Source organism: Canis lupus, chromosome 4 (assembly GCF_003254725.2).
Source record: "Canis lupus dingo isolate Sandy chromosome 4, ASM325472v2, whole genome shotgun sequence".
In the NCBI taxonomy this organism is placed as follows: Eukaryota; Metazoa; Chordata; class Mammalia; order Carnivora; family Canidae; genus Canis; species Canis lupus.
Window position 1 is genome coordinate 15,733,312 of NC_064246.1, and position 25,656 is coordinate 15,758,967.

At 41.3% G+C, this 25,656-nt stretch overlaps 1 protein-coding gene and 1 long non-coding RNA gene across 3 annotated transcripts in view; one reads left to right on the plus strand and one right to left on the minus strand.

The window, feature by feature from the left end:
- Nucleotides 1–8,427, plus strand: part of REEP3 (receptor accessory protein 3) — a 97,824-nt gene extending 89,397 nt beyond the window's left edge. For both annotated transcript variants that reach the window (XM_049108976.1, XM_025434458.3), the window contains 2 exons: nt 4,136–4,281; nt 4,958–8,427. In XM_049108976.1, the coding sequence (XP_048964933.1) occupies nt 4,136–4,281; nt 4,958–5,014 (203 nt within the window). In that variant the 3' untranslated portion in view covers nt 5,015–8,427. The remainder of the gene's footprint in view (nt 1–4,135; nt 4,282–4,957) is intronic.
- A 7,082-nt stretch (nt 8,428–15,509) lies between these two features.
- LOC118354507 (uncharacterized) overlaps nt 15,510–25,656 on the minus strand; it is a 49,391-nt gene continuing 39,244 nt past the window's right edge. The window contains exon 3 of the long non-coding RNA XR_004815109.1: nt 15,510–15,653. This is a non-coding gene — a long non-coding RNA (uncharacterized LOC118354507). The remainder of the gene's footprint in view (nt 15,654–25,656) is intronic.

Consider the following 25,656-nt stretch of genomic DNA (forward strand, 5'->3'; position numbering starts at 1 on the left):
CGGTGCTAAACCACTGAGCCACCCGGGCTGCCCTTCATCCTTGTTTTTTAGATAATAAAACAGACATAAGGAGATTAAAATACCTGTCAGGGGCTACATAGTCAATGACAGGAAGGAGGTATCCAAGGTTCTCTTTTTCATTTATAAAAAGTCTACACTTAGACGGTTGAGCTGGAACTACAAATTCAAATAATTTGAGAAGGTACCAGCCTTAGAGATGGCGTTGGTCAAAGATGGCAAATAGGTGTCCTGCGTACTCCCTGCTCCCTGCCCACAGCAGCAGACATCGCTTCAGGACTCTGGCACCTTCCCACACTGCTCACAGGTCCTCAACATGGTGCCCCAGACAGTCCAACTGGGTCAGAGTTGGGATTCACATTGAAATCTATTGGTCAAAAAAAATAAAAAAGAAGAAAGAAGAAAGAAAGAAAGAAAGAAAGAAAGAAAGAAAGAAAGAAAGAAAGAAAGAAAGAAAGAAGAAAGAAAAGAAAGAAAAGAAAGAAAGAAAGAAAGAAAGAAAGAAAGAAAGAAAGAAAGAAAGAAAGAAAGAAAGAAAGAAATCTATTGGTCATCTCTCATCCATCCCACCACCTTACCATATAAGAAAACACAGGCCTGGAGAGAGGCAAGACTAGCTCTGGGTCTCACCACTAAGAGGTGGTGAAGTACTCACATCACATCCCCCACCATAGGTCCAGGGCTCTTTCCAGGGCAGAATTTCTGTGATTCCACACTTGTATTAATATGCAGAAACTGCTTAAAGCAGTGGGTTGCTAAATACTGGATTAATATTGGCTATTATTATCATATGGTGGGAAAATTTAAAATATACCAACTCTAAGATGTAGGAGCTGTGTGAACACCAGGTCAGTTTGCAAAAGCATCTGCCAGTTTCTAAAATGTCCACAGAGGTCTGGGCTGTAGCTGGCCAAACAGTTACAGCATTAGGCCCCAAAGCCCCAGGGTCATACAGACTCCTCAGCCTTAGGTCCCCAGTCACTGCTCCTCAGGAATATACATGCAAGGGCTCTGTCCAGTGTACATCAGCGACGTAAAGCAAGCAGCCTTAGCCTCACTTTCGTATGGCATCAGTAGCCCCCAGAAGCTTCACTTTGCCCGGGCTCAGCAGACCCATAAGCCACTCTGCCTACTTGCTGAGTGCCTACTGTGGGATGGAACCCAGATATGGGCTTCTCTGATAGTCTCAGGTCTCCCTCCTCCTCCAAACTTCTAAATCCTCAGACAACTTCGATTAACACTTCCACCGCTCACAGCAGAATGTTCATACATATTCAATTCCAGGTTTTAAGTGGAATAGAAAATGCATATTTTAGTGAAGATATTTGACTTGACTCCTCTCTTTTTTGATGCACAGTTTGGTTTAGTAAATTGCTAAGTTAAACTTTTCAATTTCATCTTCTAATAGATCCCAAATTTGGCTACTGTCTCTGTCTTTGCTCCTTGGACTTCATCATTTCTGACCTGCCATACTGCAGTAACCTCCTTGCTTCCAGTCTTCATCCACTTCTGATTCATTCCCCGAAGTGTAAAAAGAATCTTTGAAAGACTCCAAGTGTAATCATGTCACCCTTCTGCCTAAAATGCTTCAGTGGCCCCACATCGCTCTCTGATGAATTCCAAACTCAGTAGCATGAGGTATATTAACTCCTCTGACTTGTTCTCCCACTCCATCATGTGCTAGTTATACAGAATCATGAGCCTTTTTAGATGGTAGCCATCTCCTCCTACGAGAAGTCCTCTCTCACAACCTATTTTCCCCCACCCCCAGGCTGAGTTAATTATCTCACAGTGGGCTCCCATAGTACCTCATCATCTTTGATTTATAGCATCTAGTACAGTATTGTAATGCCTGCTAAAGTCTGTTTCCCCCTGGTGGACCCAGAGTTTCTTTGGGTGAAAAATGAAAGTTGTGTCTTCTTCATCATTCTATCCCCATAATTTAGCACACTGCCAAACACATAGAATTTTTCGAGTATTAATGGAATAATGAATCAACCCATCATTTTCTCTGAAACCATAATTAGAAAGCTAATAAGATTTGTTACCTGAAATTGGAAAAAAAGAAAGAAGATGTGTACCTAATCCTCTTTTGAATGAAATTCCAATTCCTAATCATATGCATACAGTGAGAAGTGATTAAAATAGCAAAGGCCATGATTGTTGACCTGTAATCTTATGCTTCATATGTGACCTTAGAGAACTTTCTTGGTCACAGTTGCGTCCTTTCTAACTCTTTCCTTGATTCCCCATTCTGCGTTTTACTTTAGTTTTATTGGCATTAGGAATATTGTGTAGGCAACAGCGATGGAGAAAAATCTAGAAATGACCACCTAAAAACAACTTTTTTTCTGGTTTATTCTCCCCAATTATTAAAAACAATACAATTTTTAAATAAAATTGGGCAAATTTAAAAAGAAAAAACAAAACTTAAAATCACCTAAAAGCCCACTTTCAAGAGATCTAGTGGTTTCATTGTTGTTTTTCCTTTATTTCTATATGTACTTTTTTTTTTTTTAATGTACGTTTTTTTCCCACTTAATACTGTATGAGGAGCTTCCTCCCAGGACCAGTGACCCAACCCATCCTGGAGCCACCACACTGGCCTTCGTGCCTCCCCCAAGCTGCTGCTCCCCTAGCCCTAGCACCTGGCAAGTGCTTGCTTTTCTACCTAGGACACAGTTATTTGGACTGATGCAGGGAAACAAAGGATCCTGGCCCCAATTATGACTGAGTCTACTTCCAAATCCTTCTTAATTTTTACCCTAGAAGTCTGGCAGCATAAAATTGTATTTGCATGTTATACAATTAAAGGCTTGTATCTTATTAGGAGATTAAGAAGCTTATTAACAAATCTTCATGGTTCGTTTAGTGAGTCGCAAGTTATTCATGGCCTGGGAGAGCAGATTAGGAAACATGTATTTAGTATATTTTTCTTACCTGCAGATTTAGATATGTATGCTTCTTATCTTTATTAAAGGAGAATTTGAAACCTAATGGAGCCTTGTAACTTCACCCTTGTCTTTATACCTAACTGCTTATCTTTTTGGCTCTCCATTTTTGCTGGATTGGGGCCCCTGTCTTGCTCCACCCAAACAGTGGCTCAAAAGTACAGACCCTGCACCTAGCTTAAACATCACCTAGAAACTTGTTAGAAATGTAGATTCTTGCCGCCCCCCCCCCCCCCCCCCCCCCCCCCCCCCCCCCCCCGCCCAGCAGTCTTCGTAGCAGCAAGTTCTTCCGGTGACTCTTAATATGTGCTAATAAGTCTTTGCTAATTAGCTCTACTAAGCTTGAGAACCTCTGCCTTAGGAACAGGAGTCTTCAGGTCTCTGAATCCCAGCGTCAGAATGCTGTCAGACTCCCTGACAATAACCAGCCTGACTACCTGGATGTTTGCATATTGGCCAATGTTAAATCTTTTGTGGCTACACATAATAAGCAGCCTGTTAGCACACCTCCACACAGTCTCTTACTGACCTTCCTGATGCTGGCTATTTCCTTAACATCTGTCATCATAGCCTGTGGTGTTTCTAATACTGTAGCCTGTCTGGCTGGTTTTTATCCCAGCAGCTGCAACAGTGTTGGTTTAACATCCCCATCACCTGCCCATTGTGCCCAAAGTCCTAGCCCCTTTGGGTATTACTTGACTCCTTTAAATTCACCCTCCCATTCTCAATCTTGATGAAAGTTTTGACACAAGTGGTTGGAGGAAACCCTTCATTTCTAATTAAAGTCAAAGGCACAAATGACAAAACACAAAATTGCGTAGATTATTTAGAGTGCATGAAGAGATCTGGCTCAGTATACACCTGCTTATATTCTTTTGAGTTTCGAATAAGGTTTTATTTACCTTCTCAAGAGTCAATTACTTTAAATTATTCTGAAAAACGTGTAGTAAAAAGTAGGAATGGTTGGGAGAAACTTCCTGGAAGACATGAATTATGAGCTTCATGCAGAATAGTACGCAGGGCTGAGATTAATGATAAAAGGCAGAGAGCACGTTCCAGATGAGAAAAGGAGAGAGAGTCAGGGGCAAATGCAAACCATGCAGAGAAGTGCATCAGACGGAGTGCTGTCCTTTCACCAAAATATCCTGGTTTGACTACTCGTTTAGGTTATGGAATTCCACTGAAAGACAGAGATGAGAAAACAGATGAAGAAGCGGAGGGGCCGTATTCAGATGATGAGATGTTAACCCACCGAGGGCTTCGAAGATCGCAAAGCATGAAATCTGTGAAAACCGTGAAAGGCCGCAAAGAGGTCAGTCAGGTGCAGAGTTGTTTTCCTAATAGATTCCTATTGTAGGGTTTCCTTGCTGCATTACCACTCAGGATGCTAATGATCCATAGGTGAAGAACAGAGGGGTAGATCGGCAGTTACATTTTAAATTCTTTATTCAGATTGGATACCTTAGGAGGGCTGGAAATTTACAAAGTGGCAAATCCCTAGTCATCCTCTGTAGGTCGAAAATGGTGTTCTCATAGAGCAAGTCATAGGGTTGTCACGAGCACCCAGTGCTGGCCCTACAACAGATGAGCAGAGGGCAACTAACAAAAATAACTACATGATATGGCTTTGAGCCAACCCTGTGTGAGGATTAAACAGAAGTTTATCCACAATAATATATTGTCTTTGTGTCCAGAAAGCAGTGGAGGATTTCAGTGTATGGCCTCAGGTCATTGTGAACAATTGATGGACCAGGCAAAGCACAATTAGCAACAGTTAATGTTTTTATTTGTTATTAGTGATAATAGTGTGAGCATATTTCGAACTAGTACCAACTCCACTTTTGAATACGTAAGCATACTTCTAGGATAATTGGTTCTTTATATGAGAAAAGTTAAAAAAATTATCACCGTGACTAGGAACTATTCATTTCCATCTAAGTTCAAAAGTAATCATCGAATTTGTAATAATGACACATTTCTCTCTTCAGGTGCGATACGGGTCACTAAAATATAAAGTGAAGAAGAGACCACAAGTGTATTTTTAGCCATCTGCACTTCAAGAATCCCAAGACAAATTATGCTAATCCATCGACATTTTTGCTAACATTATTCATTCAGGATTTACGTATTAAAATAATACTTTCCATTGTGGCAGTGATAGGGTTTATTTTCATCTAAATTTAAATAGCTTTTATTTCATTCACCAGCACTTCCATGTCCTGACTACTAAAGGTAGTTATGCAAAGTTTATTTATACATATAATATTTCAGAAATAATAGAAAATTGTGTTACCTGTTTTCAAATTCCTCAACAACACTGAGTGCCTGGGATTGCGATGAAACACAGACCCACAGTATACTTGAAAAGAGTCTTTTTACGGTTTAAGATACATCAGCCTTTGTGCTCTTGTATTGTGTTTACCTCCATGTATATTCTATCACATGAGGATAGAAATTAATAAGCCTCTGATCCAGCAGTGATAGGACAAGGGCATAATGTAAGATACAGCGTGTTTTATATATTCTTTAAATTTTTACTTTTTTAATACTTCCTGGTTTTGCCACCATCAACTGAAAGTTTTCAAAACAAATATTTGAAAGCCAGGTATCCACATAGCACTTTTATTCCTGACTAGTTTTGCACACTTGAAAATTGTTTACTTATTTACGACTGTACATTTATTTTAAGTTTTATTGACACTGTTTTTATTGTTTTTTGTCGTATCCCAACATGTCACATTTATGCCTTGAATTTCATCATCTCTTTTCCTGTGGGTTTCATTCATTAAATTCGTTAGATTCTAATTATATGAAAATATAGCTAATTGTTCAAATTTAACTATTTTAATTAATTAATTATCTTCTCTTAAGTAAGAAGGTATTCTAAACATCAACCAATTTTCCACATTTAAGCCCTATATTGTGGTTGAATTTAGCATGTTCTTGTTAACACTGGTTACATTTTCAGCATTTAAAAAGAGTTGCTTTTGTGAAACAGAGTCATGAAGTTATCCAACAGTCGGTCCATTCATAAGCTTGGCACTGATGTGTGCTGCTGATTTATGAATCTATATTGGCTAGAATCACTTAAATCTCTCATCTTCTGGCTAAGATGGTTTCCTGAAGAGAGGTGCCAATGCAAAATACAGATGTTAATCTTACGTACTAGAAGTGGTTAGAATAGATATTAGAAAAATAGTTTTTAATACGAGAAATTTTGAATTATGGAACGTGGAAGCTTTTTAGGTGGCACTGATAACTATGCATTATGAAGTCTGTATTTCTGGTGGTGGTTTTAGTGATCAGTAGTCCAAGTTGTACAGTTATAACCATTCAGATAATTTACTTATGTTTGTCCGGAGGAAAAACACAGTGGGCGAGATTTGTGAAATCTTTGACCTTTCTATCTTTTTAAGAAGTGAAACCAGCTGGCAGTGTATATTCAGGACCCCCTCAGAGTGTTGGCAGAGAACAGAATATTTACTTAGGAGTACTTAGTTTAATTCAAACATTTCTCTTGGTACAAGTCTTAAAACATTTTCTAGACTATCTCACATTCTTGATACATCAAGAAAAAATTCACTCAACTTCTTTCCTCCAAGAGTTTAATTTTCTGAATAGCTTAGGTGAAGATATTTTTACTACCTTGACTAATTTGTAGCCTAAGTTTCTAGAAAAGCTCCTAGTGTTCAAAATTCCTAGGAACTCTTATGATAAACTCTTGGAAGAGAGTTTTATTTATATTGCCTAGTACCAGACTTGCTAATACAAGTGCTACACTATGTTTGTCTTTCCTGCCCGAAAGCAGTGTCATCAGTTGCCTGACAAGGTCATGTAAGTGACTCTGTATAAAAATATTACCTGTGCAGGCTTCTCTCTGTTCCATTTTATCTTTTCCAAGGCCGATCTGTTAAATCTATTCCTTAATTGTAGTAAACTCATAAATACTATTCTAAATTGGAGGCATTATTTATCCCTCTGAACTTCTGCAAACAAAATGTTGAATCAAAGACAACACAGGTCACAAAGGGGTGATGTATGTCCTTTTTAATTGTATCTCTCCATGCAGTGCCTCCTCTGATCTGTTTCTACTGTTATATCCTTATAAGCAGTGGGTGTCATTTTGCTCTTCTATCATTTCCTTTCTCTCCTTTTTTTATATTTCTGAGATCTTGCTGTTTTTCTCTTGTGTGTGTTTTAGCATGCTCTTTCCTTTGAACTTTGTATGATACACTTATAAATCTTTGTCTCTCTTAAGGTGGAGCAGGTCATTTGTTGTTTCTCTACTTTTGAGTTCAGTGCTTTTAAAGGAGGTAAATTTATCTCTTGACCACAGTGCCTTGCTTTCCCACCACCACCATTTGGTGAATGGGCATCAGATGCTGCACAACTTCACTTAAGGCACCATAATGGTAGCTGTTAACATTTATGCAGAGATTGTAGCCAGCATTTTGTTTTATTATATATTCATTCATTCAATTTGTGCATTAATATTAACCATTTCCCAAGTTTGTTTGGAAGTGACAGTTGATCTGTTCTTTAGTTTACCATGTTTTTCCTGGGATAAAAAACGAGCCAGAAGTAAGTCTTCTTGCTAAGTGATTTAGTATGTAAACCCATGTAGGTCCTGCACAAGATCCCCTCCACACAAGTCACTATTGTGTATGTGGATTTGGCTAGAAAATGGTAACTGCCAGCATTACTGATCATCAATACTTGACTACACAGATTGATGGAACAAAATTATTAAAGTGTTTTCAGGGAACTGAATCCATATGTCACCACCAAAGATTTCTACAGTGTTATAAAATATGTAAATATTCCAAATTTCTGTAAAACACTGGTTAGATAAATACGTCTTCTTTCGTTTCCTTTTTTGAAATAACGTAGTTTGAGCTTCTGTAATACTTGAATTTTTGTGTTGTTAAAAATAATCCAGTGCTATCTTCTATTAAATATCAGTAATTTGTATGTTTAGTTGGAATGGACTAAATTTTTGTTTTGATTTTCTTTTATCAGGAAAATTAAGGAGTTAATATGTATCAGCAAGCAATTTCCTACTTGTTCTCCTGTATAGGCTGATTCATTTGCAAAGCAATTAGGTAATTTTGAGATCATTGTTACTGTGGTATGCAATGTATATTTCTTAGTAAACATCATTTAAGAGTAAAACTTTCTGAAAGAAAAATACAGCTTTTTCCTCTAAATGGTTAAGATTTAATCTTCTAATAGTATCCTACAGATTTATTGTATATTAACCTTTTAAAAATTGACCATGAATTAACATTTTTCTCCTCTAACACCTCTTAAATCTCTGTAGTTTCATAGTTAAGAGAAAGCAGTTTTGTAATTTTTTAATCTCTTTGTAAAGGCTTTTTTAGGCCTAGTGTGGGGCTAACTTTACAAATGTGTTTTTTGAAAACATTAATACAAAATAAACTCATTTTATTAGCGACAACTTGTATTTCTTTGTGTGTGTCAGAATACCTATGTTGGGTTCCATAAATGTATATCACTTATCATGGAGTATGTATATAATATAGGTGTATATATTATATAATAAATAGCATATGCATACACTTAAGATTCCAAATCACAGAACAAATTATAAAAAAATCATATACATTCTGGAATGGTCATAGGATTACAAAAAGAAACACTGGAATGTTAAATTTGGATTTTGGAATGGCAAGGTATAAAAAAACAATTAGTACAGAAACCCTAGCCATCAATTTTGTATTGGTTAGCTGTCTCAGACATAAAATATAACACAAGATTCAGTTTTATGTATCCTGGAAATGTTCTAGGGTTCCATCTGTTTTAAAGTAAGACGTCTGTCTGCCTCACATTTAAGCTTTAAAGAGAAATCCTATGTTTAAAAAAAGTTTTTTTTGTGTTACTTCATTATGCTATATAATGTGTTAAAGTATTTCCAAATGGAGTTGTGTTTTCATCTTTATTAGGAGGTATATCCTTGTGATGATCCAAAGAAGTTAGACATTTAAATAAAAATTCAAAAAAAAACTCAATGAATATATGAATTACAGCATTTTTCCCAATGTTTTATTCTCCCTTTAAGTGGTTCACTGTCTTGAGAAAGAGATTCATGAACAAAAATCAGGTCAGAGACCGATCCATTTGTTCCCTGGTAGACAGTCCCTCCCTTTTACCTACCCATCAATATTCTGGCCTTGAAACACTCTCCTTAGGGTCTGATTTTGGTAGTGTTTTTTAAATTGCTTTTTATAAGATAATGCTTTGAACTGAAATGTTGAAGCACAAAAATGGTAATTGTCTATACATGTAGGATACTAAAAAGACTGCTCAGCAAAAACAGGAAATTCTCCAAGTATATCCTTAGTTTATTTGGCAATCCCAGATTAAAGGCAAAGAGAAGGGGGTAGGGGGAGAAGGAGAGTATGGGATTTTGGCATTACGTGCAAATCAGAGTATCATCAATTTTTTCATTTAGAAATACTCCTTAAGGGCAGCCCCAGTGGCGCAGCGGTTTAGCGCCGCCTGCAGCCCAGGGCATGATCCTGGAGACCCAGGATGGAGTCCCACATGAGGCCCCCTGCATGGAGCCTGCTTCTCCCTCTGCCTGTGTCTCTGCCTCTCTCTCTCTCTCTAGCTGTGTCTCTATGAATAAATAAATAAATAAATAAATAAATAAATAAATAAATAAATAATCTTAAAAAAAAAAAAAAGAAATACTCCTTGAGTGCCTGCTGTATAGAGCAGTACTATCATGTTTCTGTACAATGCCTGTATCCACGTGGGATAGGATAGCAGTTTAAGGGAAATAATTCTTGCTTTTAAAAAAAAAAAAACAAATGTTTAAATTATTTGAGGATCACTTATGCTGTAATTTCTTCCAGATTATTGAGTAATTTATTTGGTTTCTCTCAGAGCAGGTTTTTGTTTGCTTATTTGTTTTGTTTTTAATCCTTGGTTCCCTTCTTTTCCTTACTTCTTACATCCAAAACATTAGTAAGCCCTTTTGACTCTGTCCAGAATATACAGGCTGGCCATGGAGAGATTGCCAGTTTGGTTTCAGACCACTGCAATAAAGCAAATATCTCAATAAAGCAAGGCAAATGAATGTTTTGGACATTATATTTACATTATACTGTAGTCCATTAAATGTGCAACAGCAGTATGTCTAAAAAACACTGTATATACTTTAATTTAAAAATACTGCTTAAGGGGATCCTTGGGTAGCTCAGTGGTTTAGCACCTGCCTTTGGCCCAGGGCATGATTCTGAAGTCCCGGGATCAAGTACCACATCAGGCTCCCTCTTCCTGTGTCTCTGCCTCTCTCTCCCTCTCTGTGTCTCTCATGAATAAATAAATAAAATCTTTAAAAATAAATAAAAAAATTAAAAAATACTGCTTAAAAAAGGCTAGTCATTAGTCACTGATCACAGATCTCCATAACAAATAAATTGTAGTGAAAGAGTTTGAAGTTTTGCAAGAATTACCAAAATGTGACACAAAAACACAAAGTGAGCAAATATTGTTGGAAAAATGGTGCTGACAGATTTACTCAATGCAAGGTTACCACAACCTTTAATTAATTTGAAAAAAAATATATATATATATAATCTACAAAGCTCAATAAAGAGAAGCACAATAAAATGAGGTATGCCTGAATCCTGAATTTGACTTAAACTGCCCTCCCCTCCAAATTTCCTAGTTTAAGCTATCATTATCTCTCACCTGGAATACTCAGAGCATAATTTTTATTGAAGGCAGAATTTCTTGAGACCTTACTATATTTTTTTATAGCCTTAAAATATTTCAAGGTGACTCAACCTTGAGTCCCAAAGAACTGTCACAGCTTCTTATCTTTCACCTGGTATCTTCAGGAAATATAGAAAGAGAAGGTTGTGAACAGAGCAGGGAGGGGAAGAACAGGGCCCAGATAGTCTTGCACATCACCCTTGGAAGAGAATTTTTTCTCTTCCCAGCATTGTTTAATGCTAAATTTGGAAAAAGTGAGTGAGAATGGTTGATGAAGCCAGGCAGAGAATTATAATGTGTTTTGACCTGATGCTATCTCAACGTATTGAGAAAGAATTTGGGATAATAGGTGGAGATTTTCCCCTTTAGAATTTTATGCCTAGTTTAAGTTACTCTAAATTTGAGTGTTAACAACGGACCATGGTAGTGGCAAGAATCAACACTAGGCATCTGTATTAGAGTTCTCAAGGGAAATGGAACCCATAGATATATGTGTGTGCACATGTATAGAAAGAAAGAGAGGGAGGGGGTGCCTGGGTGGCTCAGTCAGTTAGGTATCTGCCTTTGACTTGGGTTGTGATCCCAGGGTCCTGGGATCGAGCCCCACATCAGGCTCCCTGCTCAGCAAAAAGCCTGCTTCTCCCTCTCCCTCTGCCTTTGCCCCCAACTCCTGCTTTCTCTCTCCTTCTAGTGTTCTCTCTGTGTCTCAAATAAATAAAGTCTTTAATAAAGAACGAAAGGGAGGGAGGAAAAGAGATTGACTTACTTTAGAGAATTGGCTGATACAATTGTGGAGGTTGTCAAGTCCCAAATCTGCAAGCCAGGATGGCTTACTGGAGCTCAGGGGAAGAGTTGATGTTGCTGTTCCAAAATATACTGTAGGTAAATTCCCTCTCAAGGCCTTCACCTGCTGTGGTTAAGGGCCACCCACATTATGAAGGGTGATACGCTATTCAAAGTCTGACTGTTAATCTCATCTAAGAAATACCTTCACAGCAACATCTAGAACAACTACTGACCAAATGTCTGAATGCTGTGCCCTACTTAGTTGACACATAAAATTAACTGCCACAGTATTCTTAAGTTCTAAAAGAAAATATTTACCTTGAAATATAAAATTAAATGTAAAAATTACAAGTCTTGGGTTTGATGAGTTTATCTGACAAAGAAAGGGAATGTTGCAGGCCAGGGTTTATTTGGAAGAGGAACTCTTAGTCTACATGGCTTATAATGCCTCTTGAATTCAGTCATGATAACATTTGTACATTGGTTTGTTTTCATACCTTAGGAAGAGGTATCACCCTGGTTTGCAGATAGGGAACCCAGGACTCTATGTTTTTTAAGATTTTATTTATTTTAGAGAGAGGAAGAGAGAAAGCACACGCCAGTGGGGGGTAGGCAAAGGGAGAGAATCTCAAGCAGACTCTCCACTGAGTGGGGAGCCTGAGGCAGGGCTCAATCTCAGGACCCTGACTGAGATCATGACCTGAGCTGAACTCAAGAGTTGGATGCTCAACCAACTGAGCCACCCAGAGGCCCCCAAGACTCAATATTGACCAGCCGAGGGCCCAACCACAATATTTGTGACTTCAGACTCTTGTTAATTCCATTATGCTCAGTTATCTTGGCAATCACAAAATATTTAAACGGCTCACTTAGAAATTACTCTTAGCATATATGTATTACACAAAAATTTCAGATTATTTCTGAGAAGACTAAATGGAATGAAGTTTTTGAGTCCTTGATGTTAATAAGAGCTTTTACTCAGAGTAGCTTCAGTAAGAAGAGAAAAAGGATGCTTTTCAAATGGAGAGGAAAAATTAAGACATATAATTCACTATCAATTATTGGCTAAGACAAACAGGAAGAGATTTGAAGAGAGGATGTAGCTTAAACGGGAAGAGTATCCTCTCAGGAAGTGTTTTCCTTCCTTCCTCTCTTTTCCCACCAGCACTTGCTCTGTGGCTTCCTCCCTTCACACCACACCTTATAAAACCTTTTATGTGCTCTGTTCACAAGAATTTTCATGCATTGTTCCATATTGGGTTTTAACTAATAAAACACACCAAAAAGGCCAAATGCCTTTTTACATAGGAGATGAACTTTATTCAATCTTTTTAAGTTGAAAGCAAGTACAGAGAGTATATATAGCAGAGGACAGTTTCCATATGTTCTAGGAAAGTGGGACTGTATTATTTATAGTTCACAACATGTTGTATAAAATGAAAGCTTGCAGGGGGCTCCCAGGGAGGTAAATGAGACAAAGGTGGGAAGACTTGGGATATTCTATTTTGCTATATTTTGAGAAGATGCCTATAAGAAAGCAAAAAATAATTTTTAAAATATTTTACATTAACCAATATACAAGAGAGGTTGTGGTATTTACCTGACAATAACTTACATTCTAAAATAAGACACTGGAGCATGAGGGGGGGGGGGGGGTGAGCTCCTTAATATTGTAATCTCAATGGGAGAGGGTTCAGAAAAGCAAGGATAAGTAATTGTCATTAAAAGGATGTATCTTCCCAAGTGCAAAGCACAGTTATAGGAGATCTGGTTGATATTTGACCCGACAGTCTCAGAGCCCATTAGACTGCAGCAAGTAATAATTGCTTCCTCATTTAGATTAGACAATGAGCACTCTCGCAAGCTGCTCTCCTCTAAATAGATTGTAGAGAGTAATTGAAACAAGTTATACTGGGAAGTGGAGTGACCGATTCCTCAAAGTGTGAGAGCAGAGCTATGGTAACCTCTTAAGCCTGGCCTTCATCCTGTTCCTATTTAGGGAACCCGCAGGGCAGCCAGCGTGGAGTGCCGTCTGCAGTCCGCCAGCTTTATTGTTTAGACTTGAAGGGAAGGTCATATGCCCTCTTTGACAGGGAGGTTTATGGGCTCTCTCTAATTAGCAGCACCCTCCACCAGACAGACTGTTGGCCACCTTCCAAGAACGGGGATTTGGTAGCGGCCACTGATGAAGGAGAAAACAAGGTTATTTACCCTGTGACTGTAATTCTTGGCACAAATTCTCGCTTCTTTACACTCAGACACATTTTCCTTTTGTTCCAACTTGCCTTTGGAATTCTGAGTGGGGCGTTAAGGGAGAGAAATGCGGCTATATATTTAGTAGTGTAAACAACCCATCTGTTGGCCTCAGATACTTTTTACTATTCCAGGGCCTCACCGTTCAACAACATAAATCGAAAGAGAAAGAGAAATAAAAGGCAACATATTCAGAGCGTTGCTTGCAAATGTAAATACTTGAGCACATGGCCACACACAACCTCAGAAAAGGAAGTTTGATTTGCAACATTAAAATAACGACAATTGTGCGTTAGGGCGCTCAAACACCAGCGGTAAAACGTGATTGGGTTTAGCTATGACTGGAGTGTTAAAAGAGCACCGGGAATATATCTGGCTTGTCCTGCTCTGTCGGTTCCATAAAAGGGTGGGTTAAGCTGATAGAAATGCTTTTTGGTTGATTTAAACCAGATGCTCTGACTATTTTTGTCCAGTTAGCAGATGCAGCAGCGCTGCAAAAGGCAATACTGCCCCCCTCGGCCGGCCGCCAACGGCGGGAGCCTCGGCTCCACCAGCTACCTCGGCCAGAAAAACCTTTCAAGTCCCCATTATTATTCCAGGCACATTCCAAGGGGTTTGAGTCACGGGGTTCACTTGGCTCTTCTCCCGTCCTGAACTGCCTGTACCAGGTGGAAGACGACCTCCGCCTTCAAAAACGCAATCCATACCGGGTCAAAGCGCGCTTTAGGGCAAGCCCCAGGGGCGACCCTATTGCAACTTCTCTCCCACACCTGCGGTTTGGCTCGCTGGCTGCGCACCTGGAGTCCCGCGGCCAGAGCTAGGCCTGCTTGGTCGAAACACGGGGGTTTTCGGGGGGGAAACCTAAGGCCGCTCTGCTTTCCCGGCGGATCTGAGCAGCTCCGAGGGCTGCGGGGCAGCGGGGACGCGCTGGAAACTCGCGGGTTGGCGGCGCGTCGGGGAAGCGGGGCCGAGGTCCCTCGGAGGGAGAGCTCCCGGCCCGGCCACGCGTCGCGCAGACTCGCCGGCCGCCGGGCCCGGGGCGCGGGCGCGCACATCTGGCCGCCCGGCAGCCGCACCTGGAACGCTAACCCCCAGCCCCAGATGTGCGAGCGGCTCGAAGGGCGGGGCCTCCGCGGCCGGGCTCCTCCCCGCGGCCCACACGGCAGGGCCCAGGCCCGGGAGACGCCCCCCGCCGCCCCCCGGGGCGCGGGAAGGGCCGGCCGGTTGGGGGAAGGAGGCCCAGGGGGGCGGGTGCTGCGGCCGCGGCGGGGGCAGTGGGAGCCCCAGTGGGGGGTCAGGGGAGGGCGTGGGGATGGTGGATGGAGGTAGAGGCGCGCGGGATGGGGTCGGGGGCTGTTGGGCGCTGGGGGTGCTGGGCTCCCGCGTCGGCCCCACTGCTGGGATCTTACGACCTGAGACCCCGGGGGGGGAGGGGCAGATAGGCTGGCTTCCCGGGGGCGGGGCGGGGCGGGGGGGGCACGCGGCTCGGGCGGGCCCTGAGGCCGGGGTTCCCCCCTCCTTGGCCCAGTGCCGTAGCCCCGAGACGCAGGCTCTCCCCGCGGCGCGGCCTGCACCGGGTCTGCCCGCCCCTCCCCCCACCGCGGCCCTAACCCGGGGAAGGAGCCGCACAAGCCCCCGGACCTGTCACGACCCGTGAGCTCGGCCCTCGAATGTGCGCGCTCGGGCCAAGCCGTCTAGCCAAGCCGCAGTGGTGCCAGGCGGCGGGGCTGTTCGGAGAGATGCTCCCATCTGGACAAATCGCTTCCATTCGATTTATTTAACCAAGGTGAGGGCCGACCGTGTCCCTACTTCAAAGCTTTCCTTCATCCAAGTTGTCCTTAGACTTTTTCAACTCAGGGTGTCACAACGCCTCCGGTCATTGTGCAAATGTTTTGTGACAATCTAGAAAAAACAGGGAAAAGATGCCCTAAAATAAAAATCACAACCGACAGGAAAACGTTGAAAGATGTTGGTCCTGGTTCCTGTGACAGCCCCAGTCGTCACCTACTTTCCACCGAAACAAAGTGAGTAACTCTGTTCACCGCCTCCAGTGTATGCACGGCTCCCTCGGTGGGGCAAAGCGCGTGGGTGAGCTCTGATGCCACCTTTGGTCACCAGCTGAAACTGGACAAGCTTCATTGTCTGCCCGGCTTCATTGAGACCCATCAAAAGAATACAGGCGTTTAAGTGCTCAGGGTACAGTGTCCAAATAACAGCTCTTCCGCTGCTTACCTCCGTGAACAGTGGCACCTTCCTCCCCCCCTCAATGCCTGCTGCCTCGGTCTCACCATTCTACAGTGTGACTGTGCCTGTAGCGCACGGATGGTGTCAGGATAGAGGACTAATGAGGGTGCAAATCAAATGCTCTGACACAAAGCCCAACGCTTAGGGAGAACTCAGTATTCTTATTACCCCTGCCCATGAGAGCAGCCTCCGTGTATCACCAAAATAAAAGTTGTGGGCAATGGCAGTTGGAAAGGTAGCCTCCTGTAAGGAAGGCTCGTGTCTTTACACCTGCGGAACCAAACCCGCAACCCTCTGGTCACAGCTCCAAATCCTGGCCCTGGTAGAATTTTCAGTCTAATTAGAGGAAATTAGGTGAAAGGGTGATAATGATACATGAGCTTTCTTTATAATGTGACTTTCTTATAACATGAATTTGACTTCTGGGTTTCTCGTTAAAACCACTTTCCAGAGAGGATCACTCTTCTTTGAGAAATTTCACTGGGGTGATGGTAACGTGTGCAAAATCCATCTTTCTTTACTCCTTTTTCCTTTTCTGCACATCTCCCTTCTCCCTTTGCTAGAGAGGAGTCAGATTAGGGCATCCTCCGTATCACATGAAATGTGGCTACTTAGAGATATTTTAGATGCACATAATACCTAAGTCTGAAAAAGTCAAGGCTGTTGTGAACACAGGGCAGCTGTTGGAATTCATGAGAGTCTTAAATTCTTCAGGCTCAGTTTCCTCCACTGTAAAGGAGATGGATTTCCTTTTCCTTCCTGCACTAACATCCTCTAGTTTCTAAAGGTTGCTGTGTCCAGGTGGTATTTCCTGTGCATGCCAGGGCCTGCAGGGGGAAGGAAAGGATTTTGAGAGGCTTTGGGCTTGAGAATGATCATCCCTGGGTGATGAGAGCAGGTGATGCAGAAACTCAAATCAGTACTGAACTGTGAAGCAAGGTAAAGTACCTATAATCAGGTAAATGCTAACATATTTCTATGCACACAATGGGTGTATTTACATCATATACACACACTGGCATATCTATTTTATTTGTATAAAAATTTTATTTTTATGTCATCTCTACACTCAACATGGAGCTCAAACTCACAACCCCGAGACCAAGAGTCGCATACGTGTTCTTCCAACTGAGCTGGTGTATCTATTTTAAATGTAGGAGGCACATATATATGTTTTTGTAGTACATCCACAGCCTATATATGTATTTATAGTATATCCTCAGCATACATATATATTTATAGTATATCCTCAGCATCTATATGTATTTATAGTACATCCTTAGCGAATATATGTAATTATAGTATATCCACAGCATACATTCTATATACACAGATCCATCCTTTAGTAAGTTTTTCTACCGCCTGCAAAAAAGGTAGAAATTTCTTCCTCTGGCTATGACTGCTCTGACTTCCCCGCAGAATGGGCTGAAACAGAGGGTGTCCATGATTCGGACTGGATGAAAAAAGTATGCCCTTTTGTTAAAGAAAGTCCCCAGAGAAAGGAGGTCAGTGGCCCTAGTGTTCACAGCTCTAATCCCATTTTACCTCAAAATGTCTCCCGTACAGTTTTCTGTCATCATCTTCCCTGAGATAGTTTCCACATAATAACACAGCTCCCCCCACTTCCCATCACCCTAGATCCTTCTCCCTCACACTCCGAATCCAGTGTATCTGCCGTTCCTGTCAGATGCTCTAGTTTATACCTGTGCCTGGCTGTGGAGGTGGATAAATGGCAAACCCCACCACCCCTTCTTACCACTTCCTGTTCTACCAACTAGTGCAAGCATCACTGCTCCTTGGCAAACCCACTGCAGTAGCCTCCTCATTGTCATCCCTGTGGCCACTCCTTTAGCCTATCTTTCATTCTCTGTGCAGCAGCCACAGCAGTCCTTTTAAAATAAAAATGAAATGTGCTCACTCTCCTGTTCAAAGTCCTCCAGCAGTCTCCTATCACATCACATTTGGAATAAAACCCACACTCCCGATGACAGCCCGTAGGATTCGACTCTGTCACTCTCTTCTGTGTTCATTCCTCTCTAAGTCATACCAGCCTTCTCACTGTTCCTCAAAAAATGTCAAGCAGACTCCTACCTCAGGGTCTTTGCATTTGCTGTTTTCCCTGGTTTTTAACCCCAGATTTCCACCTGGCTTCCCCTGAATCCCTTCAGGTCTCTGGGCAAGAGTCACCCAAGAGAGGACCTCTTTTAGTATAGATGCAGCATAGCCATAGCCACTCACTCGCCAATTACCCTGGTTTATCTCCTTTCATAGTTCGTAGCAAATCTCTTAAATGTCTACCTGTTTACTTGATTCGGGTTTGTCTCACCTCTAGAATGCATGCTCCGTGAGGGGAGAGGCTCAGCCAATCTTGTTCCACAAAGCCTCTCCAGGCTCAAACAGTGCCTGTCTTATAAAAGGCACCTAAAAAAACAATTGCTGACTGGATGAATATAAAGAGTCTCCAGACCTGGAAAACAAGGTATCCCTCAGTTAGTATAAACTCCAGAAAATGTCACGCTTCCCCAATCTCATGAGCTTGCTCCTGATTGGCTCCTGCTCCAAGATGGATCTATCTGGACCATAGGAATAGAGTTTAATCCTACCTGTGTATAAATATGTGAATCAAACTTCAGTCAAGGGAGGAGCGGAAAAGAGAGAAAAGCAATGTAAATAGTGTGGGTGATTAGTTTACCATTTTACTCAGCAAGTGTATGTACTGAAATAAACAGGAGATGGGAGACAAACCTGCTCTCTTCTCAGTTCCTCTGTGCTTTTCATAGTGCGATCAGTGTGCCGAGCTGGGAGTTTAAACATGCTGTCTGCACAGTGGGGCCCCTGCAGAGCTGGTGGGAAATGAGTTTGAACCCTCGACCCACCAGGCTAGCGTGTGACCTTGGGCAACTTACCTTTTCAGTGCCTCGGCTTCCCCATCTGGGAAAGGGCCAATAACAACACTTCTTTAATAAGATTGTTATAAAGATTACATAAATAATATTTGAAAAGTTCTTAGAGCAGTGCCTGGAACAATGTAAACTATGTATGAGTATTTCTCACGAGAGTGTATTTAAAATGTTTGCCTGCACTTGATTTTCCCCTTCTCAGTGACTTTCGTATAAGATATTGCTCTATTGTGAATGGCACTGGAGTTTTCATTATACTTTTAGACTAGTAATTTTAGTTTTAGCAGCAGGCACAATAGTTATTTTACTGCCACTTTCTACTCTAGCATTTAGCTTGGCCATAAATTCCATTTGGGCCAGAATTTTCCTAACTTCACAAAAAAGAAACTGTACCTTCAGGGGGTCATCCCCTCTATTTTACTTGAACAAAAGATCTTCCTTACTCTTCGGTTCTTTAAGCTTTTCTTGGCCAGCTTTTCTATAACATGATATTGTTATTTGGTAGTTGAGTGTTAGTCCTGCAGGAAAATAAGAATCAGTGCTTTTCCTAAACGTGTGTGCCAAATCATCCCTGAACCAGGGGAATAATCTCTGGAAGTCTCTTTAGCTCTGTTTTTCTGTGGTTTTCATGAAAACGGAAATAGCTTGTAATTGAGAGTTTTAGGACTTAGCACTATATTAATTGTGCCTGTTTGCTCTGTGAATCAGGGACAATTGAGATGGTTTAAACTCTGCTGTATTATCTGGAACAGACTAGGCTCACATCAGATTCGACAAGAATAAAGTCCATTTGAACTGTGGACAGTCTGTCAGCACTCCTCTGGGCTCAACATTTCACCCCTCTGCCCAGGGCCTTGGCCACTCTTTTGTATGTCCTGCATCAGGGTCTCTTTTTTCTTTTTTTTTAAAAGATTTTTAAAATTTATTTATTCATGAGAGACCGAGAAAGAGAGAGAGAGAGAGAGAGAGAGAGAGAAGCAGGCTCCATGCAGGGAGCCCAACATGGGATTTGATCCCAGGACTCCAGGGTCACGCCCTGGGACGAAGGCAGGCCCTAAACCACTGAGCCACCCAGGGAGCCCTACAGGGTCTCTTAAGAAAGGATTGGAAACACCCCTTACTCATGTCTGGTAAAATCTCCTTCAGGTTACTCTACATGTGATACATTAGTAAACATACCTCTGTAGTCTTTGCCTTAGTTATGGTACCATCCTTCTTTCAATATTGACCGAGGGTTTAGTATGGATAATACTAGGAATAGTAGGAATTACTACTAGGAATTGTCCTAGTATTAGCTACCTGGTTGTCCAAGTTGAAAACCTGGGAGTCATCTCAAATACAATTTTGTCCCTTGCTCCCAAAATGAGGTCAGGCACCATACTGGTGTCAATACTACCTTCAAATATCTCTCATATTTTTGTCCTCCGCTCTGCTCACTCCCCCACCACTGTGCTGGTAAAGGCAGGTGAAGCCCAGCTACTGTAGAGAGCAGCGTGTGAGGCACTCTGTTGAGGAGGCACCGGCCCAGAATGGTGACAGTGAGAGAGGCAACGAGGCAAGGAAAGATGTGACCCAGTGCAATGCACTGTGTTACCACACTGATTACTGTTGTGTAACGACACAACAGTCTCCCAACAGGCATGAGACTTAGATTTTTCTAGAAGAGCTACAAGGAGAAACTACATCTCAGACTCATCTACAAGAGAGGAGGAGGTATCTGCTGACCTCTCCCCTGGCTCCATTTGTCAGTGGTGAAAGTTTATCCCTAGAGAGCTGAACACCCCTAAACTTCTCCCAGGTCGTATCATCTGGCCACTTGGTGGCTCCCAGGTGGTGGGCTCTCATGCCCAACACGTGCTACTTCATTGGATTTCAAAAGTAGAGCAGCACCTTGGCACAGGTGAAGCTCTGACCTAGAGAGAGAGAGAGAGGAAGAAGGCAGAGATCTGAGAAAGTACCAGGTTTGTGTTTCAATATAAAAAACAAGACTTCAGGGACTCCTTGGTGGCTCAGTGGTTAAGCGTCTGCCTTCGGCTCAGGGCGTGATCCTAGAGTCCCAGGATCGAGTCCCACGTCAGGCTCCCTGCATAAAGCCTGCTTCTCCCTCTGCCTGTGTCTCTGCCTCTGTGTGTGTGTGTGTCTCTCATGAGTAAATAAATAAAATCTTTATTTAAAAAAAAAAGATTTCATAATTTTTCCTTCAGATCCTCACATCTGCCTACTAAGTGGATTTGGTGCCTCTCATTTTCTCCCTTCTAATCCATGCTTCACACTGTACCCAGAGTGATCTTTGCCAGACACAAATCCTTCACTAGCTCTCCTTAAATTCTATTACTAGATTCCAGACTCACACCATCGCATGTCAGGCTCTGTAGTCTCCGCTTGGCTGTTTACAGTCTTCTTATTAAAGATCATTTTTACCAGTAGAACCAGAGAGTCATTCTTAAATTCTTTGTTAGCCTTTACTGGTTCATTTTCTGAACCAAAAAGTAATACACTCAATGTAAAAAATTTTGAAAATATGAAAATATAGAAAAGGAAATAAAAATCAATTGCCTTGAGGCAAAAACTCCTATTAACATTTGGAGTACATTCTGGCCATATTTAGTCTATGTATATATATGCATTCTTTTAATTCTCAGATGCATATATTAAATAAAAATTATACTTCAAGAATTACTACATTGAAGTTTATATTCAACTAAAAGTATGTGTCAAGACCACCCAAGTGGTTCAGTTTGATAGCTTGCACTTTATTACAATTTTTCATTTGTTTGTTTTATTTCCTTAACTGTTATTTAAGTGTGGATTGAAAATGTGTGCTTACCTTTCAGAAATATAACACATTTTAAAAAGTCCTCTGTAGACATAACCCCTTTTCAATGTATGTCCCTGCTTTGTTTTAAATAAAATAGCTTAATAATGAACTTAATAGATAACTTCATCTAAAAATCATAAATGCAACTATTAACTTTTGTTCTGCTACATTGGGAGAGATAATTTAAGGCAATTATAATTAGCTGCTTTCTACATCATGGCCTAAAACCAGATACAAAATCTGCCCTACATTAAAGGCTTGTTAAGAAATTATTTTATGATTCTGTAAATACCAGTATAATATTTTTGCTTTTTATTATCAATACACTGACATTTTAGCATCACAAATTACTGTTTTTTTCCCAATCTGTCAAGTATGGACTTTTCATAGTAGTTCATAAAAATTGCTGTGTGTTAAAAAAAAAATCACGTCAAGACTAGATTTTGAGAACAATAGCAAAGAAAGTTGATCTTTTAAAATCATTAAGCCTTATTAAAACTGCATCAGCATATCTAAACAAGATAATGGAGACATTAGTGATCATGTATTTAATCATTTAAGTTTTAAAAGCCCAACACTCAAAAATCAATGAAATCAGATTACATCTATATTAGTATTACGATATGTTTAAGGTTTTGTTAGAGGAACAGAATCAACACCATCCTCACTTTCCCCCAAATTATTTTGAACCACTTCTGTTAGATAAAACTTTTTGGGTACACATATCATTACACAAAAATGATCTTAGAACGACATAGTTATCATTCTGGATGCTGGGGAAATTAACTATTTTAATGACTGGAAGTCCTCATTCCTTGAGAAAATATTAACACATTTATAAATGAAAGACATCTCTTGTCTATTGATTTATTAGAGAATCACTTAGAGTTCATTAGATAAGCACTCAAATTATTTTACTTAATACAATTAGGAAAAATCTGCATGTTGGCCATCTTTCATTTTACACACTACATTATTCTCTTAGGCTTTCAATTAGAGGGTATAAGTCATAGAAAGCAAAGCATCACATTCTCAGCTCATGTTCCAATTATATCTAAATGATTCAAAGTGCACATAAGTAATTATTTTTGAAATCTAAGTTTTCAAAAAACATAATCTAGTAGGCAGATGCATATAGACCAACTTAATTTATACTAAAGAAACTACATTTTTTAGATATAAAAGATTACAAATTTTGCCACATGCTCTTATAGAAACCAAGATTCTGATGTACATAATGAATCTAAGTCAGCATTCACCAAGGCTACCTGAAATTCTATCAACTTTCAGCCCAATGTGAGGCAAAACCACGGCTATGCATAAACAATTAAAAACTAGAGCTTTGGGCAGCCTGGGTGGCTCAGCGGTTTAGCGCCGCCTTCAGCCCAGGGCGTGATCCTGGAGACCTGGGATCGAGTCCCCTTGTCGGGCTCCCTGTGTGGAGCCTGCTTCTCCCTCTGCCTGTGTCTCTGCTTCTCTCTCTCTCTCTCTCTCTCTCTCTCTGTGTGTCTCATGAATAAATAAATAAAATCTTTAAAAAAGAAAAGAAACTAGAGCTTACAATGAAAATGACAAGTCGTAACTTCTATATCACTTATGATGTGTTCTACTAAACTTCCCACAGGATACAACAGACAGCAAAATTTGATAGTTCCAGAAAATGAAAGCTATCAGAGCTACAAATAAAGACTACATTAGATACTAGAACATAGCAAGTCCAAAGCTTTAATGTTGTTCAAAAATGAATAAGATGTGGGGCACCTGGGTGACTCAGTTGCTTAAGTTTCTGACTTCAGCTCAGGTCATGATCTCAGGGTCCGGGGATCAGGCCCCAATTCAGGCTCCTCACTCACTGGAAGTCTGCTTGTCTCGCTCCCTCTGCCGCAACCGCCACTTGTGTGTTCTCCCTGTCTCTCTCTCAAATAAATAAAATATGTTTAAAGAGGGGAGCCTGGGTGGCTCAGTTGGTTAAGCATCTGCCTTCAGCTGGTGTCATGATCCCAGGGGTTCTAGGACTAAGCCGTGCCTTGGGCTCCCTGCTCAGTGGGGAGTCTTCTTTTCCCTCTCCCTCTGCCCCTCGGTGCCACCATGCCCCCGGCTCTCTCTCTTGCACTCTGTGTCTCTCGAATAAATAACAAATTTTTAAAATCTTTTTAAAAAATGAATAGGATGTAAAGTAACATCTGCAAAACATAGAACACAAGCTGACCACAAACCAAACCATATGTCATTTACTCTTATTTATAAATTTATGTTTTTAATAATTACTATTTAAAGGAAAACATTTATATCTGTAATGCAACAGGCAGCAATTTTTTTCTACCTCCCTGACTACTGTGCAATCTTCAAACCATCTTGCAGACTGGCATTATCTCATCAAGATTTCTCCCTGAAGTCGGCTCGTCGTATGTTCAGCAGGCCTTCATGCTTTGGTAGTCTTACAGAGCTCATTTCTCCTCTTCCTAACCCTAGGCTTCTGCTAGCCTGCCCAAATCCTCAATGTCCTGTCCTCTCCCCGGCTAGGGGCTAAAGAAGGACATGCTTAAGTTTCTGCATTGCCCGTTTTCCACCATCTACATGTGGAGCATGAGGAACTAGGCTCTTTCTGCCAGTGCAAAGCCATCCATGGCTTCTAGGCCACCCAGTGCTAATGCAGTACCTCTTTTTGTGCACCTTCCCTCTGCCTGTTCCCGGAAGAGAAAGCCAGTAGCTGCAAGGTTCTCAGCCTTACCTGAAAGTCTTTATTGTTTCTTTCACCTCCCTACGCAGACTTTACCCTAAGAGGGGTAAATTGTGGATACCAGCATTCAACCTCCCCTCCCTAATCCCTCCTTTTCTCTCTCCTCTCCTCTCCACAGACTGAAACTTGCCCTAAACTCTCCCTTCTGGGCAGAAAGGTGCTACCCTAATGTCATATCTTACTTGTGTGCAAAAAGATATTTGCCCTTTCTCTTCTCTGGGGTCACAATGACAGGATGGCTGCAGAGGAACACAATTTATGGGAGGAATGAAAAAACACACCAGTGCAATATTTTCTAGATAAACCTTCTTATGCTATGGTAAGTGGTATCCACTGTTGCTGATAACTTTACAGTTTTCAAAGCACTTTCTTATCTGTTATCTCACTATCGTCATGTTACTACATGATGGTTGGGTTCCCAGAAAACAGAGTCTAAGATGGAAATTTACAAGCAAGAATCTTCTGGGGGCGGGTGCTCTCAGAAACAGCCTCTGTGAGGGCGTGGAAGGAAACGGCCCTGGGCCCACAGAGAAATTGGACCACTCTGCACTGTAACAGGGGGCTTGGCCGACCTCACAAGTTGCTCTGCAGTTGGGATAGTCCTTCATATTTTCCCCAATCAAGGCAAGAGGGCATGTCCTTTGGAGCCTTGAATTGACAGTCATTGGATACGAGCTGCTTCCTGGGAAGGGGACATGACCTCAGATGAGGCAGCTGCTTTCAGCAGCAAGCAATTCTCCAGAGGGACTTAGATGAGCACCATGAGCCCACAAACCCCAGGCAGCTGCAGTCCTGAAGGGAAACCAGCTAGCACATCACAGCATCCCCTGTATTTTACCAGAAGTGCACTTGCTTCCTGCCTGTTATCTGTATTTTATATCTGGGAACCTGGGGTCCAGGGAGAGTAACTAGATCAAGTTTCCAGAGCAAATAAATGACTTACATGTTTCTTTTCATTTGGCATGCAAAATAATCCTATTTGGTATATCTTGTTAGCTCCCTTTTATGAACAAGGCTACTGAGATTTGGGGAGTTTCATTGATTCCTCTAAGTGTGCAAGGCCAGCAAACTGTAGAACAAAGATCCAGGCCACCTAACTCCACGTCTGTGCTTTCGTAGCTCACACACTGACTTGATCCTGCCAAATTGCGTGGAATAAAGGAAATTTAAGACTGGAAGGCACTTCAGAAAACAGTCCAACCC